We start from the raw sequence: 17,728 nt of genomic DNA on the forward strand, positions 1-17,728 counted from the left end.
GGTCAAGGTCGCAGGGGCCATAAATGTTGTCTAAAAAACAGCTATTTTTCACATTTTTCCCATTTTCTCTGAAGTTTTTGAGATTGAATACCTCACCTATATATGATATATAGGGCAAAGTGCAGAACTGAAAATCGCTGAACTTGCTTGCTGGCCGCTGCGCTGCTACTAATGACTTCGGTCCTCGCTCTCTCTCGCTCTCTCTCGGACTCCCTTATCTGTTACCATTGTTTCATTCCAGACTGCTCTCCTTCACTCATCACCTCCCCCCTGCCCTCCAACCCTCTTCCATTCCCCGCATTCGTTCCCACGGGACTCTGCTATCACTTCCTCCTGCATTACCTCTACTGACACCTCCTCCCCCCCCCCCCCTCCTTTTGCTGCATATCTGTCTCGTTTAAATAGAGTTTATGGTCGCTGACCGCTCCCTCTAAACTCACACGAATACCTCACCTATATATGATATATAGGGCAAAGTAAGCCCCATCTTTTGATACCAGTTTGGTTTACCTTTCTTCAAGGTCAAGGTCACAGGAGCTCTTCAAAGTTGGATTGTATACATATTTTGAAGTGACCTTGACCCTGAACTATGGAAGATAACTGTTTCAAACTTAAAAATTATGTGGGGCACATGTTATGCTTTCATCATGAGACACATTTGGTCACATATGATCAAGGTCAAGGTCACTTTGACCCTTATGAAATGTGACCAAAATAAGGTAGTGAACCACTAAAAGTGACCATATCTCATGGTAGAAAGAGCCAATAAGCACCATTGTACTTCCTATGTCTTGAATTAACAGCTTTGTGTTGCATGACCTTGGATGACCTTGACCTTGGGTCAAGGTCACATGTATTTTGGTAGGAAAATGTGTAAAGCAGTTCTTAGTGTATGATGTCATTGCTAGGTTTAGGTCAAGCATGTGAGTCGTATGGGCTTTGCCCTTCTTGTTTTTTTTTTTAAGGGAGAGCCTTCAAACAACGCTGCAGCTCAATGATTCTACGACATAACAAAGTTCAGATAGATCCTTGTCGTGTGTCAAGGACACCGCGGGGTAAACAACAAGCAAACAGAAAATTATCATTTTCTCAGCTTTGTGGAAAACTAGAACCTTGACACTTTACACACATTCAAGGCTTAATAGCGTTTAGAAACGGTAGAAAGCTGGTTGACCCATGTCAAATCTCAAAGTCACAGACGTGTCGCGTATGAGTTAAAACAAGTCGCGTGAGACAATATACAAACATTTAGTCAATCTCTAGGCATCAAACTAAAAGATCAACACCAAAAAACAGTCATCGCCGAGACTACATTCAGATAGTCTCAGTAAGCATTCGAACATATATACTCGACCTATTTTCTTTAATTCTGAGCGCGTTTTGCAAGTAAACATAACGTAACTATATATTGTTTTATCCCCCCCCCCCTCTGCTTCTTTACCTCTGTAAACTTGTAGAGCTAGTTATTTTTCGATAATGACCCAGCAACCAAACAAATAACGAGCCAGCAACAGCCTGAATCCTCGATAGTGCAATGGGTTGCGAAGCTGTTATGTTTCGGTGCTACTTTTGCGACTGAAAAGTTCCAAACGCTCTATACGTACGAAGTATACATCTCTGGAGCAAACAATACAAACATACCGCATTTAATTTAACAAGTACAGGCCTGAACACATGAATCTCCATATAAAATCCATGAGTTCGGTTGTTTTCTGAATCTAGATCTGCCGTGCACAAACGTTCATCACAAGCAAATTCCCAAGGCAAGTAACTCATACTTTGTCTAGCGACAAGAGTAGTTCCCCTGGCCTTCTTTTCATTCAGTTTCTTCGACAACACTGACTGCAAACCGACGGTCAGTTTTCAACAATATTTCATTTTATAAACAGATCACACGCAACCAAATGCACACATCTCATCAATTTAAACAACATAAAGCGGTTTCATACACTATTTTCCCCAGAAAACTGAACTTCATACAGTAATTAACATTGGAACACGGGGTGCAAAAGTTCGTCTGCTAGTCCCATTTGACGAAAGAACATTATCCTAAGCGATACTAAAACATAAACAGAACACACAATATCTGCCTTTACCGCCACAGCAGAATAACAGCATATCTGTGTACTTGATTTTAGTCCAAAACAGGGAAAAATGACAAGAAGTGTTAACAGAATGGAGTGATTTGCACGGAACTATACAACCGCGCATTAATCGATCGCCTGCGCAGGTTGACTGGTTGAGTTATTCGGATTCGATCAAACTTTCGCACAAAAACTCCTGTTTTCTTTGAATAACTGACGAAAGGAGGAATAAAGATGTTACACACCTCGTCTCAGTGATTATTAAATATAATGGTCTTATTTTGCTGTCAAGAAAAATGCGAGCTTCATCCGCCAACTTCGACCATTATTTTTAATTATCACTGAGACTCGGCATGTAACCTCTACGAATTCACGAGAAGATGAATTGTATACAATGTGGTGATTTGTTAATCTATAAGTGAAAAATCGATTTTAATGTCAACTTTAATGAGCAAACTAAATAACTAATTGTTAAGCTTCCGAGCTGAAATGCAATCCCAAATTCCGGCCTTCGTCGAAGAGTGCTTGACAAACATTTCAATCAAATTGGGTAAAAAATGAGGGCGTGACAGTGCCGCCTCAACAATCACTAGAAGCCATATATGACGTCATCAAAGACATTTATCAAAAAAATGAAAAAAACCGTCTGGGGATATCAGACACAGAAACTCTCATCTTTCAAGTGTCATGAAGATCGGTCCAGTAGTTTTGTCTGAATCGCTCTAAACACACACACACACACACACACACACACACACACACACACACACACACACACACACACACGCGCACACATACACACGCACACATACACACGCACACATACACACACACACACTGAGTAAAAAAGGATTCAACGTAAAAAGTATGGGTCGTACACGGAGGGCCCTAAAGGGTTTAAAATCGTGATCGTGATTGGCGTTTTTTGACCTTTCTGTGACCGTGATTGCCGAAATTTCCATTTCTGTGATCGTGATGGGACTTTGCCCGTGATCTGTGAAGACAAAAAAATCAAGTCTCGTGATCGTGATCGTCATTTGTTTTCGTGATCGTGATAGGCATTGTTGCCAAGCATTATATCTTCAACGTACAATTTTCACAGCTGTATCACTCTATGATCCTCTATTCGTCAAGGTGTTCGTGATCGTGAAAACAAAAAATCAAGGTAACTGTGATCGTGAAAGCTAAAATTTCCCTTCCCGTGATCGTGATGATACCCCCCCCTTGGGGCCCTCTACACGACCCACGCCATCCGAATAGAGATAAACTCTGTACCGCCTCTTTGCAGAGTATGGCCCGAATAGGGATGCACACTGTAATATGCTCTTTTTAAAAAAAAATTTTTTTACTTCATATGGGTCGTCCACGATGCACAACATCTGGACTGTGTAGTTCAAATGACGTCCTTGTTTATTTGTTTGTTTACAAAAAATAATCCTTTAGAAATTGGTTGAGAGGAAGGTTCTATGGTGTTTAAGGATTACATGAAATACATTACACATCGGCACAGTGGTCTTTATAGTGGAAACATTAAGTTAAAAACACATATAAGAAACTTATTGTGCGTTGTATTCTTTATCATTTCCTGAATTCCAAAATGTATTGACATGTCATGTTTGCTCTGAAAATATACTCAAAAAATATTAATTGATTGAATGTTTGCATGCATTCGGGTTTCGGCTGGCCAAGTTTACCAGTCTTGGTAATTATTATTCCCGGGGTTTATGTGTTAATATTTTAGTTTTAGGCCGACATATTGAGTAAATGTTTTGATATCTCTTCTTGTTTCTTTTTTTGTATGTGCTATTGGTTTAATGTTTGAATGACATGTTGTCTACCAGAATTTTTGCTTGGCCAAAGCTGCGCAGGTCGGAACGAGATCAAAAGGTGTAAACTGGGACACAGCTGTGACAATAACACATGCAGTGAGTACGGCTGTATCGTCACACACACACACACACACACACACACACACACACACACACACACACACACACACACACACACACACACACACACACACACACACACACACACACACACACACACACACACACGCACACATTCGGCGTGGGTTTGATTCGGCGAGTCAACTTTGTGTAGACTATCATCGGTGTCCGAACACCCCCGCGTGCACGCATGCGCACGATAAAGAACCCAAGTTCATAGCGAAAGTCTCAGGGCTTCGAAACTGGAACACAAAAATGGGTAGTGCCCTAAACTGTATGGCAGCTCGCTTTCCCCAGGGAGAAAGCAGCCCGAATTTCCATGAGGGATACCTGACAGGACTATATAAATCGTATCCTTATCTTATCCTTATCCACACACACACACACACACACACACACACACACACACACACACACACACACACACGCACACACACACGCACACATACACACACACACACACACACACACACACACACACTCATGCACACACACACGATGGCTAATCATGTTGTCACTTGTTTAGAAGTATTGTTTGAAAGCAAACAATACGATTTGCTGTGATTTTCTAGTCGTGTTACGAGGTGTATATGATTCAAACAAAAAGGTTAAACCGCGATTATACAAGTATCAGGTCACTGATCATAAAATGCAATATACCATTTGAAAGGCCAAACATTTAACTGGTATACCTCTAAGAGATGACGACATGAGGTTACTACGTCATAAATGACGAGGTTTTAAAATGCGTCACTTTTGGGTTGTGCTTCAAAACGGGGTCTTTGGTCTTTGGAAAATCTTCACTTATTTGAAAGAGTGTAGCTGGGTGATGGTACAAAGAACATTTCTACATGTACAAAGCAGAAGAACATTACATGAATCAAAGCTGTACCATATTCTACAACCCGACAAAAGAAAAGGGAAATCGAAACTGGAGAAAGGGGGAATAACCCTGACAAGCCAAGAAGGCTTCTGAAGAGCGCTTCAAACGAGAATAATGTAGCTGCTGTGTCAAAATTTAAGAATTAAGATTTAAAAGTGTACACGCGAGTATAAAGTGCAAAACTTAAACTTTCATATGAAACAGTCGAGAGAATTCTACTTAATAATCTTCCGCTTGAAAAGCTGGCCGCAAAATGGGTGACTCATTAGCTGACACGGGAACGGAAGAAGTATCGGGTTTTTGTTACACGCGATCTGCTTAACCGTTTTGAACCCAGTAGACCCAAATTTGTTGTAACTGTAGTCACTGATTATGAGACGTTTGTTTCTTTCTATTCGGTTGCCAGAAAACACCAAAACAAAGCGTTTCTAGACCAAAATGACGAGATGCATCACATTTGTAAGCGAGGTTTTCAAAGCAGAAACAGGGCTATTCGCTGTATTTTTCGACCACAAAGGTCCCGTTGCTGTGGATATTGTCTAGTCTACTTATAGCACTGTCATTGCCACATACTATGCATACACCTTTTTATCCAAACTTACTCACGAGTTTAGCAGTCAGCGACCAAACTGCAAAACCCAGACTGCCCTTCTCCTTCATGAAAATGTTAGTCTCCACAAAAGAAGGACCGTAACTCCATTCATAAAAGACCAAATGATCTCATTTTTGCCTCACACATTCTTCAGAGCTCATAACACCCCTTGTGATTATGGTTATACCCTCTTTGAAAATCAGACTTTTTGCCAACACGTTTCACTGCACCCCAGGACATCAAAAAGGCCGTCAAATCAGAGCTCAAAAGCAACCCCAAATAAGGCCATCTTAAGGCCTCTTCTGAATGGCTTAGGAGTTCGGATATAAAAAAGGGGGGAAAACATTTTGTTTGGCGTTTTGAAGCTAGGTTAGCATTTGCTTTTCTTGTTTATTTGGATTATCCATCTAAAAAGGCTAACTGCATACCTTGAAGCTGAATGTAGTATCACGTTGCAGTGGAAATGCACAAGTGTAGTTGACTGGACTACTGATTCATATCTTCGAGAAAACAATTGGTACTATATATTGAAGGTGAAGAGAAGTTTTGGTTTGGTTTGTTGACGTACAATTTGTGTTTGTTCACTCAGGCATACCTCTAGGGACGTACTGTAAAGACACGCCAGATGGCTGTGGTACACATGCAGAATGTGACGCAAGTCAAGGCCACGTTTGCAGTAAGTATACTTATTTATTTTGTGTCCAAGTGGCATGTTAGCATGTCATGGTCAGCTTGATTATCACAAGATCTTACGTATTTAGTCAGTAAAAGTTCATTTGTTTTTCGAATATTTTCACCCAAAATGCAAAATGTATTGTTTTTTTGTTAATGTTTGTTTGTCGAACGGCGTGAACAACATTCGAAGCTCCAGGTAGTATTATTTATATTTATGTAATGGGGTTGTTACAAGATCAAACTATTTGAGCATTTAAACATTGTATAAACACCAGCTATAATCAACAAACACTTTTTAAAGGGATTTAGGGCAACAATTTTATCAATTTAAACAATTATTATTTGTGCCAAACATTTTCGAAATTGTGAAAACATTGTTTACAGGCTCATTTTAGTTATTTACATAAGTGTGCACACGTTAATGAACATGGGTTGATAAACATGGGAGATACCACGCGGTATATCGGCTATACCGAGAGTTAATGGTTGTAAGATTGAGAGAGGTTTATATCTAGTACATGTGTGGTTTTTCAACGAGAAATATACACGTAAACGAACATACGAACCGATTTGCTGTAGATCTATCGTTACTCAAACATATTCGCCCACTTTCATCCCATCCTACACAAATTCAAAAAGAAATGATGCAGTCAAAACTGTGTGGAAGCGAACCGGTGCATCGTCGGGATTGGATTAAAATTGCCTCCGCGCGTTGGACATCACACGGCATCAACACACCCAAGCCAACAATGGCTTGGCGGTACGGCGGCGTACATTCGATATAGCCTTGAATATACGGGTTGGATACGACTATGACATGGTTTTCACGCCATGTTCCCCTTTAAAAGGGAGTGAGTATCTAATCGAGATAAGCATTTGATTGTCAAATCGACCAAAGAATTTCCAAGCAAGCTGGTTTACTAAAATAGTAGATGGGACCTAATCCGAACCCTACTTGACAGCCCCCCCCCCCCCCCCCCCGCTCCCCCCGTTTTTTCATTTAGTCAAGTTTTGACTAAATGTTTTAACGTAGAGGGGGCAATCAAGACGAGGGTCGTGGTGTATGTGTGTGTGTATGTGCGTGCGTGCGTGTGTGTGAGTAGAGCGATTCAGACTAAACTACTGGACCGATCTTTATGAAATTTGACATGAGAGTTCCTGGGTATGGTATGATATCCCCATACGTTTTTTTTCATTTGTTTGATAAATGTCTTTGATGACGTCATATCCGGCTTTTCGTGAAAGTTGAGGCGGCACTGTCACGCTCTCATTTTTCAACCAAATTGGTTGACGTTTTGGTCAAGTAGTCTTCGACAAAGCCCGGACTTCGGTATTGCATTTCAGCGTGGTGGCTTAAAAATTAATTAATGACTTTGGTCATTAAAAATCTGAAAATTGTAAAAAAAAAAAAATTTTTATAAAACGATCCAAATTTACGTTTATCTTATTCTCCATCATTTTCTGATTCCAAAAACATATAAATCTGTTGTATTTGGATTAAAAACAAGCTCTGAAAATTAAAAATATAAAAATTATTATCAAAATTAAAATGTCGATATCAATTTAATAACAATTTCATCTTATTCCTTGTTGGTTCCTGATTCCAAAAACATATAGATATGATATGTTTGGATTAAAAACACGCTCAGAAAGTTAAAACGAAGAGAGGTACAGAAAAGCGTGCTATCCTTCTAAGCGCAACTACTACCCCGCTCTTCTTGTCAATTTCACTGCCTTTGCCATGAGCGGTGGACTGACGATGCTACGAGTATACGGTCTTGCTGCGTTGCATTGCGTTCAGTTTCATTCTGTAAGTTCGACAGCTACTTGACTAAATGTTGTATTTTCGCCTTACGCGACTTGTTTGTTGTTGTTGCTGTGTGCTCGGTAATTGTCATTAAATGGATTTTGGTGAGCGTTGGAATGGTTGGATTATTCCGGATTGCTGGAATAGTAATGGGGTTTTAAGATGGTATGTGTCCGCTTTTTATTCACACAATTATTAATGATGTAGAAGTGCAATGCCAAACCACTGCATAACCCCAGCAAAGGACACATCCGCTCTCTCTCTCTCTCTCTCTCTCTCTCTCTCTCTCTCTCTCTCTCTCTCTCTCTCTGTGTCTGTCTCTCTCTCTCTCTCTCTCTCTCTCTCTCTCTCTCTCTCTCTCTCTCTCTCTCTCTCTCTCTCTCAACAAAACGTGTTCCCCTTTATTTTAAAATGTGCCAAGGTAGTGCCACTCCCAAAAAAGCAAGGATCTTACAGATCCTAACAACTTTCGACCAATTTCCCTCTTACCTGTTTTATCTAAGCCTTTGGAGAAGCATATTCAGAAATATTTACTGGAATATATGGAACGAATGAATTTGTTTCATCCATTTCAGTCTGGATTTCGCTCTAAGCATTCATGCCACACTGCTCTCAGCTCTTTATGTGAAACTTGGTTATCATCTATTAATGAGTCCGAAGTAACAGGAGCGTTATTCCTGGACTTTAAAAAAGCCTTTGACCTTTTAGACCACTCCTTATTATTAAAGAAATTACAATGCTACTTAAAAGATGACTCTGCTTGTGCCTTCTTCGAATCATATATTTTAACAAGAGGCGAAGCCTTCAAGGCTCACGTAAGAAATCGACAAACAGTAACACAAACTCAATCACTCCGTCACACATACACACACACACAGAGTAAGCATAGGTGACACTGTGCAAGAAAGCGAGACACTAGATCTAGATCTGTCTGTCTGCATGTAGCCTACTTACAGACACGACTGCCAACTAGTCTCGGCCCGCTCAAAATAACAATGACCGAGACATTCCTTCGCGTGACGTCTAACCCTCTTACGCCATAATGTGACGTCTTCAAATGACGAAATGTTAAAGTTTCTACCACAGACATACACACGCACGCACATACGCACGCACGCACAGACAGACAAAGTTACGATCGCATAGGCTACACTTCGTGAGCCAAAAAGGGACACACTATGTATTCATCAACTGTAAAACTTCGTCGAATGATTCTGTCAAAAGTGGTGTTCCTCAAGGGTCTGTATTAGGACCTATATTGTTCTGTATTTATATACATGATTTACCTCTGCATGTGTCAGATGAGAAAGTAAGATGTGAGTTCTTTGCGGATGATTCATCAATCCACACCAGTCAGAAGTCTTTGGTAGCCGTCAACCAATCTCTTTAAACAAGTATAGATGAGATGACAGAATGGTGCACCACTAATGCAATGGTTATTCACCCTGTTAAGACGAAAAGTATGGTGATTACAACTAGACAAAAACACCAATTAAAACCCTCACAGCTTCAACTGTCAATTGATTCAACTCAAGTGCAACAAGTTAAAGAGCATAAATTATTAGGGGTTACCGTTGATCAAGATTTGAAATGGCAAACTCACTTGAGTAAAATTTGCAAATTAGTATCTACAAATGTGTACTTATTGTCTAATTTAAGACATTATGCCGATTTTGTTTTATTACGCCCACATAATGCCCCATATCAACTTTGCTTCAACACTTTGGGATAACTGCAGTGATGTTTATCTCAAACGACTCAATTCTCTTCATCGCCGTGCTGCAAAACTAATTCTGCATGAGTCAAATAAGCCAACAAATGATAAATTAAAGCTCCTTAATTTCCTTCCCTTGAAAGATCAGTTGACGCTAAACAAGGCTGTCTTTATGTACAAAGTAATTAACAATAATGTTCCTGGATATTTAAAATTATATTTCAGACATGCCACAAAACGATAAGGGTCCCAGAACCTGATTCCCCCCCATCCCTCGTCTAGACTTGTATAAGTCAAGTTTAGCCTTCTCAGGAGCGTCTCTATGGAATTCCATACCCCTACCCCTCCGAAATGCCTCCTCTGTGAAAACGTTTAGGCGACAGTTTCATTCCCGCTTAATGGGTAAATAGAACACTTTTCATGTCTGATATTTTAGTGCTTTTTACATTTAGTCAAGTTATGTTTGTATTTTGATTTGATGTTTATGTGTATGTATTGATAATGATATACATGTAAATGATTGGGACAATTCCTCCCCACATTTTTTCCCTCCCTTTTGTTATCAGTTGTTTTGGATGTTTATATGCAATGCATTATTACAACTATGCTGCAATTTCCACACTATATTGTTTTTCCCATTTTTGAGTATGTATACAAAACCATAACCCTTTTCCTTATTACTATTTACATTATGTACGTCTGTAAGAAACAATAACCTTGTCAATTTTACTATCTATATTCTGTGCGTCTGTACTACGTGTTTGTATTAGGGACAGGTTGTAAGATTAAGCTTTGCCTAAAACCTCTATCCTTTTGTAATAAAGTTCAGTGTCAGTTTCAGTTTCAGTTTCTCTCTCTCTCTCTCTTTCTCTCTCTCTCTCTCTCTCTCTCTCTCTCTCTCTCTCTCTCTCTCTCTCTCTCTCTCTCTCTCACACACACACACACACACACACACACACACACACACACACACATTTATTCACATATTGACTCACACAAATCTCATACACACAAAACACACACTTATACGCACATAGGCAGACGGACAGACACACCCTTGCAAACACACACACACACACACACACACACACACACACACACACACACACACACACACACACACACACACACACACACTTACGAGTCGCATTATACTTGTTTCAGTCTAAATAACAGACCATATTGCTACGATGAAAACACAATAGCGTTTATATAGCTATTCTGACATTACATTCTGTGTTAAAATCATGTTTTTGTCAGCAACAAGGACCAGAATGGTCCATGTCGTTGACTGATTGCAGACGACGGTCCCCTTTCCGCATGAAGCCACGGAAATAACCGAACATTGAAAAACCCACGGACATGTATTACGGAGAAAACTCGAGATAACCGGATGTTTAGCATTACGTCAATATGCTAGGAATCATATGACGTCATGACGTATCATGCTTGCCTACGCAGATTGTATGTTTGAAAGTCTGACCTCTGTTGGGAATTCGCGTGCAGACTGCGGTAAATCTGTAGATGATAAGAGAACAAGGATTGTCTCAGAAAAAAACGACGGAATATTTCAGATCGGTAACTTCATTTAAACATTGCACTATACAATGGACGTTCTATGTGACAGGAGAGTTTGCTGATTTTGTGTTAAACATTGGAGAGATCGTCTGCTAGAATCAGAGATATGTCGCTTCAGATTGCAGCTTCTGGAAATTTGCAAGGTTTGTTGCCTGTTAAAGAACTGGATTTTACACGTAATGTATGCCATGTACATTAAGCAACAACAAAAACACACACAAAGCAACTGGCATCGTCTGTCGACTTGTCACATAAACAAACCTGGCGAGGTATGCGTGTACTTTATACACGTGGAAGAAACCGGAACCATGCGTCTTTGTTATTGCCGATATCGTTTGGATATGAGTTGTTCTTTGCTACTGGTCACAAGTGGGGGTCAGCTCACACGGACGCATTTTTCAATACAGTCTAGGGGAGAAACTGGTCACAAAGCACCCAGTACATGCCAGAGAGATAGGAGAATCGGCACAATCAAAGAAAATACCAAAATCATTCAATAGATATGGAAATATTAAGATTTACTGTGAAAATGCCAGCAAAAATGGCGTCCAAAAACGGGAACGCACACTTGGTGCGTCTTTGAAGACTTACCTCCCGTTCTGTGTTGTTGATAATAGTCGTGTTTGTGCTGTTGTTGTTGAAATAGTATCTAATAAAACTGATGCAGTTCTTGAAATGTTGCAAATTATTGTTGTCTTTGTGAAATGCGAGAGTGTTCTGAGGCGTAATCTGCATACGGCTGATGTCCCACATAGGGTACCCCACTTCGATCAGCGTATCACTCCAAATGAGCTTCATAGCAGAAAAGCAGATACACTACCAACACACCGCATAACAGATCTACAAGTCTGAGCCAGAATCATTGAAATTTACTTTCTGTATAAAATATTGCAATCAAATTTGTTCACGATGTCCCACAAATAACGCAGGTTACCCTCGCCTTCGATTCAAAGTAACTCCAATCTGACTTAATTACAATCGAAACGCAGATGACGAACTGATTCACCACAAATTTGTGGTATTTTACACACAAATTTCAACTGTGTTGTTTCGCGATAAACAGCCATAAACAAACAAATGTGGCGCCGTCACGTCGCCTTGGAAGGAATAACGCAGGTGACCAAGGCTTGTTTCCGATACCTGTCTGATTAAAATCATCGTTTTTTCACGAATGACGGCTCTTTGGCAGATCTGGTGAGTTGGAAACTGTCTATGCATGTTTCATTTAATGTCAAATGCGTACATTCTTGTCGATATTGTTACCTTTGGACTCATAAGTTAAGTCAATCGTCGTGTTGTCCGAAAGTGACTTTTGTCAGCATAGAACTTACTGTGCTTTGATCATTGACTGAGAAGAATCTTCCGATGACACTAGTTCATTTCACTACGCGACTGCAGATCTGCAAGGAAACTTATGGCAGGGGAAATAAGCTTAACTGAAGACGAATAAGCGGAGTAACTGTTCTTCAACGGATTGCTCTGACTGATCTAAATATTTAGATCTTGTCGTCTGCTATAGCTAGTCTGCTAGTAAGTAGTCTTCGGTCGTGTGAAAGTCACATCTATTTCGACTGTGCACATCGATCCGTGTAGTGAAATGTTGATCTTTGATGATTTGGCAACATAACTTCGCTAAATGTGCTTCGAGTGTATCTCTCCGTTAACCGCATTTGAAAACGTCTTTTAACAAGACCATGTTTCGACAGCCCAGACGGGGAGGATCCTCGATAGCTCACAGGGTATATAATGTTTTCCGCCGTTTTTTGAAGAATCCTTTCAAATTTGCTATTCCAAAAGTACCTTATGACAAGAACATTAATTGGCAAAGAACATTCTCTGCAATTCCTGTCTCAGTCCGTGCAGCCGTTTCGGGTCCTATCGTCATCATACAAACATACACACAGACACACAAGAACCAGCTTTAAAAGTTAGATTATGTAGGAACCATGTGAACCAGTGATTTTTTCTTATGTACAACAGATACTACAGTATTTCTGCTTTATGAAAAGCAATATTTCAAAAACAAAACTAGAGATTTTAATTTTGACCACTTTTCCCCCTTTCTGTCACCAGTACTGAAGAACAACTCTTTTATATATTGGCAAAAATGGCCGACTTTTGTAGCATTATGCTTTGATGATCGAAAAGGGGATATGTGAGACCATCCAATCACAGCCCCCGAATTCCCCCACGTCTCCATCAGAATAGCTATATTGGAAACTATGGAACTTCTACCCGGTCAAAGCGGCCTTGGGTGGCGTTTGTTCAACTCAAAACAAGTCGCGTAAGGCGAAAATACAATATTTAGTCAAGTAGCTGTCGAACTCACAGAATGAAACTGAACGCAACGCAACGCAGCAAGACCGTATACTCGTAGCATCGTCACTCCACCGCCCGTGGCAAAGGCAGTGCCCGTGGAATTGACAAGAAGAGCGGGGTATTCGTTGCGCTGAGAAGGATAGCACGCTTTTCTGTACCTCTCTTCGTTTTAACTTTGTGAGCGTGTTTTTAATCCAAACATATCATATCTATATATTTTTGGAATCAGGAACCGACAAGGAATAAGATGAAAGTGTTTTTAAATTGATGTCGAAAAAAAATTGTGATAATAATTTTTATATATTTAATTTTCAGAGCTTGTTTTTAATCTGAATATAACATATTTATATGTTTTTGGAATCAGCAAATGATGGAAAATAAGATAAACGTAAATTTGGATCGTTCTATAAATTTTTAATTTTTTTTACAATTTTCAGATTTTTAATGACCAAAGTCATTAATTAATTTTTAAGCCACCGAACTGAAATGCAATACCGAAGTCCGGACTTTGTCGAAGATTACTTGACCAAAATTTCAACCAATTTGGTTGAAAAATGAGGGCGTGACAGTGCCGCCTCAACTTTCACGAAAAGCCGGATATGACGTCATCAAAGACATTTATCAAAAAAATGAAAAAAAACGTTCGGGGATTTCATACCCAGGAACTCTCATGTCAAATTTCATAAAGATCGGTCCAGTAGTTTAGTCTGAATCGCTCTACACACACGCACACATGCACGCACACACACACGCACGCACACACGCACATACACCACGACCCTCGTTTCGATTCCCCCTCGATGTTAAAATATTTAGTCAAAACTTGACTAAATATAAAAAAAAGAATAGGCCTATGTCACCCACACTATTTTAGTAAGTATGTGCCCAATTGTTGGTGAACCTCACCACTACATTTCTCAATTGGACTGGTCTCCACGGGTAGCAGCAACAAGAAGAAGAAGAAGAAGTTGGTGAACTTCCATCCCCAACTGTAGCCCCAAATCGGGCATAAAGAATCCTTATTTATCATGTATTATCAGAGTTGTTCTTTCAGTACTGGTCAAAATTCAAATCTCTAGTTTTGCTTTTGCAGGGGTGAGACTTTTCCGCGGACACAACTTACGAATTCCGCTGGAGTAATCTATTTTTCCGCGTCCAATTTCATCACAGTATTTATGACTTGTTGACTGAATTATATGGCGAGAAGTGAAGATGGAACAGAACACTGGGGGCTTTAGAGTTAAATTGTGCTGTCTGAAAACTCCTGATAACTAATAGTCATGTTAAGCTTCAATGCATTGGGACGTCACTTGGATCATACTATTGCCAGTATTGGATTATGGATACATGGTTCATTACGTAAATATGCACCATTGCAATATTACCATTGTTGTGTGAAAGGTTTGTTTGGGTTTTTTTTGTTTTTGTTGGGGGGGGGGGGTTTGTGAGGAGAATGTCTTTTTTACCTGATTCAAACGAGTTGAATTTTAGTCTCAAAATGCACCAGGTTGCACAGATTTTAATGTACCATTTAACAAAAATCGGGGGAGCATTCCCCCGAACCCCCCTAGAATAAAGGGATTTCCTCTTTTTTCATCACAAGAGAGTCTCACCCCTGTTTTTGAAATATAGCTTTTCATAAAGCATAAATACTGTAGTATCTGATTTACAAATGAAAAAATCACTGGTTCACATGGTTTGTACATAATCTAACTTTTAAAGCTGGCTCCTGTGTGTCTGTGTGTGTGTTTGTATGATGACGATAGGATCCGAAACGGTTGCACGGACTGAGACGGGAATTGCAGAGAATGCTCTTTGCCACTCGAGTCGTGTCATGGGGTACTTTTGGAATAGCAAATTTGAAAAGATTCTTTAAAAACGGCGAAAAACATTATATACCCTGTGAGCCATCGAGGATCCTCTCCGTCTGGGCTGTCGAAATTTGGTCTTGTTAAAAGACGTTTTCAAATGGTTAACGGGGAGATACACTCGAAGCACATTTAGCGAAGTTATGTTGCCAAATCATCAAAGATCAACATTTCACTACACGGATCGATGCACACAGTCGAAATAGATGTGACATTCACACGAGTGTGACGACCGAAGACAACTTACTAGCAGACTTAGCAGGCGACAAACAGAGCAATCACTGATCTAAATGTTGAAGAACAGTTAATAGTCCAGGCATATTAGAGAACAACGTTGAAGTGACAATGACTAGGTTTAAAATGTCCCTTATCAGAAAGTTCAACCTCAGTCCTTTGATGTTTATTAAACACATTTTCATATAAAGTTGGCGCTTCATACGGAAAAATGGCTTTGAAATTGACCCAAATCCTTCTTTGGGCTCTGTAAATGTCGTTTGGGGGTATGGTTGTAAAATGGTATCTACTGGTCACCCCAATGTATAAACTGAAAACTCTTTCTGCACCAGAACACGCAGAAAGGATTGTATCTGCCTGATGTCTGATGCTTTTCAAAATCCCCAACCACTAACACCTTCAAAACGGACTTTAACTGACACTGTTGTTTTTCCCTATATAATCCTTACTATTTTTCCGAGACGTCGTCGTGTTGTGTATTTAGCTTGCCACAACCTCATACATGGTCCTAAAAGTTAAAGTTGAAGAAAATACTAAAGATAAATGAAAAAGCTGACGCAGTGTCATTCGCACCGTGAATCCCCCCATGGGAACATACTAAAGTCTGGTTCCAAATAGGCTCAATTTCCTTCTATTTCTTTGTATTTCTGCCTCGTAGGGGTAGGGGTGTTCAAACCAAAGGCACCTTTAAACCAAAATTCAAATCACACATCTTACAATACTAAGACACTCAGCAGTAAAAGGGTGTCTGCTGGTAAAAAATTCCAAACAATCCTAAAAGTACTTCACTACTAAAAGTGCTTTTAAAAAGAGCCGTTATTTTTCCCTCTATATTCAGTATTGTGTTTTCTGCGAACATGTAGTCTATTTAGATGGTTGTCGTGTGCACTTGAGTTGCTAAAGCGTTTTCAGTTGGGCATATGTCGAAAAGCAAAGAATTAGCCCTTTGAAAACCATCAGAACTGTCACACAAAAATAACATTTACCTATCTCACCAACTGACCAAACATAGGGCTTTTCCTTATGTATTATGTATTGTCGTGTTTTTTGTAGCATACTTGTGAAAACAGCCACCACTGTTGTAAATGATACTTTAAAGAGCATTATTTCATTTTTACAGTTGAAGGACAACCTGGACTGCCGTATATTACAGCTGTTTTACAATCAGCCAAAATTTTCTTAACAAACGTATGTTAAGAACAACTCCCATAGTGAAATTGAAGGAAAACAAATTGAAAATCCCCCTGCCATAGAGGAGCTAAAGAATCAACAATAAACGACTGCATGGATAGCTTGATGCACGAATGCATTGCGGACATGTTTGTCTCCAACCAAGAGAAAGTTCCAAAAAATCCCTTTTGTGCTTCTTATTATACAGTGACGTCAAAGACAGCCTTTTCTGCTGTTCATACATGTATTCAGGGGTTATGGTTACACTAAACGACGTAGTTGTAGCCATACTGCCATCCAGATTTATTTTTTCCTTGCGAGCAGTCACAGGGTGTTTGTGCTGTCTGCCAACCGTTAGATGACCCCGCCCAAGTCTGTTAAGGGACCGTTTGACCGTTATAGAACGCGTCTTTTTGATTTTTTGGCACAGTTGGAAACGGTTGATTTTTATCCCTACCATTGTTTCCAAACATTATATAGGAATGTTTTGTGAACAACGGATAATAGCCGCTACTCGCATGTGTAGCAAAAGTGAGCGTACATACTCACCCTGGTCGTCCAGCCGTTGTCCGTTGCCCGTCTTTATCTGTCTGTACTGAACATTACCTTTGGATATTTCTCCAACGCTATGAAGTGAAGAAACACCAAATGTTGCAAAATGTTGTATGACCCCAAGAGCTCAAAAAAGATACTTGAGAACCTTGACCTTACCTTAAGGTCAAGGTCACAGGGAGAATGAATGTGGTCTAAAAACTGCAAAATTTCACATTGTGCCAGTTTTCTGGAAAACAGATTAAAAACAGCGGGCTTAGTTTTGTATGGTATACAAGAAAAAGAAAGCCTTATCTTCTGATA

At 39.8% G+C, this 17,728-nt stretch overlaps 1 protein-coding gene across 2 annotated transcripts in view; it reads left to right on the forward strand.

Moving 5' to 3' along the window:
* Positions 1 to 17,728, forward strand: part of LOC138972612 (uncharacterized) — a 198,220-nt gene that overhangs the window by 143,209 nt on the left and 37,283 nt on the right. For both annotated transcript variants that reach the window (XM_070345269.1, XM_070345270.1), the window contains 2 exons: positions 3,926 to 4,009; positions 6,098 to 6,184. In XM_070345269.1, coding sequence (XP_070201370.1) covers positions 3,926 to 4,009; positions 6,098 to 6,184 — 171 coding nt within the window. The remainder of the gene's footprint in view (positions 1 to 3,925; positions 4,010 to 6,097; positions 6,185 to 17,728) is intronic.

This window comes from Littorina saxatilis, linkage group LG8 (assembly GCF_037325665.1).
Source record: "Littorina saxatilis isolate snail1 linkage group LG8, US_GU_Lsax_2.0, whole genome shotgun sequence".
Taxonomy (NCBI): Eukaryota; Metazoa; Mollusca; class Gastropoda; order Littorinimorpha; family Littorinidae; genus Littorina; species Littorina saxatilis.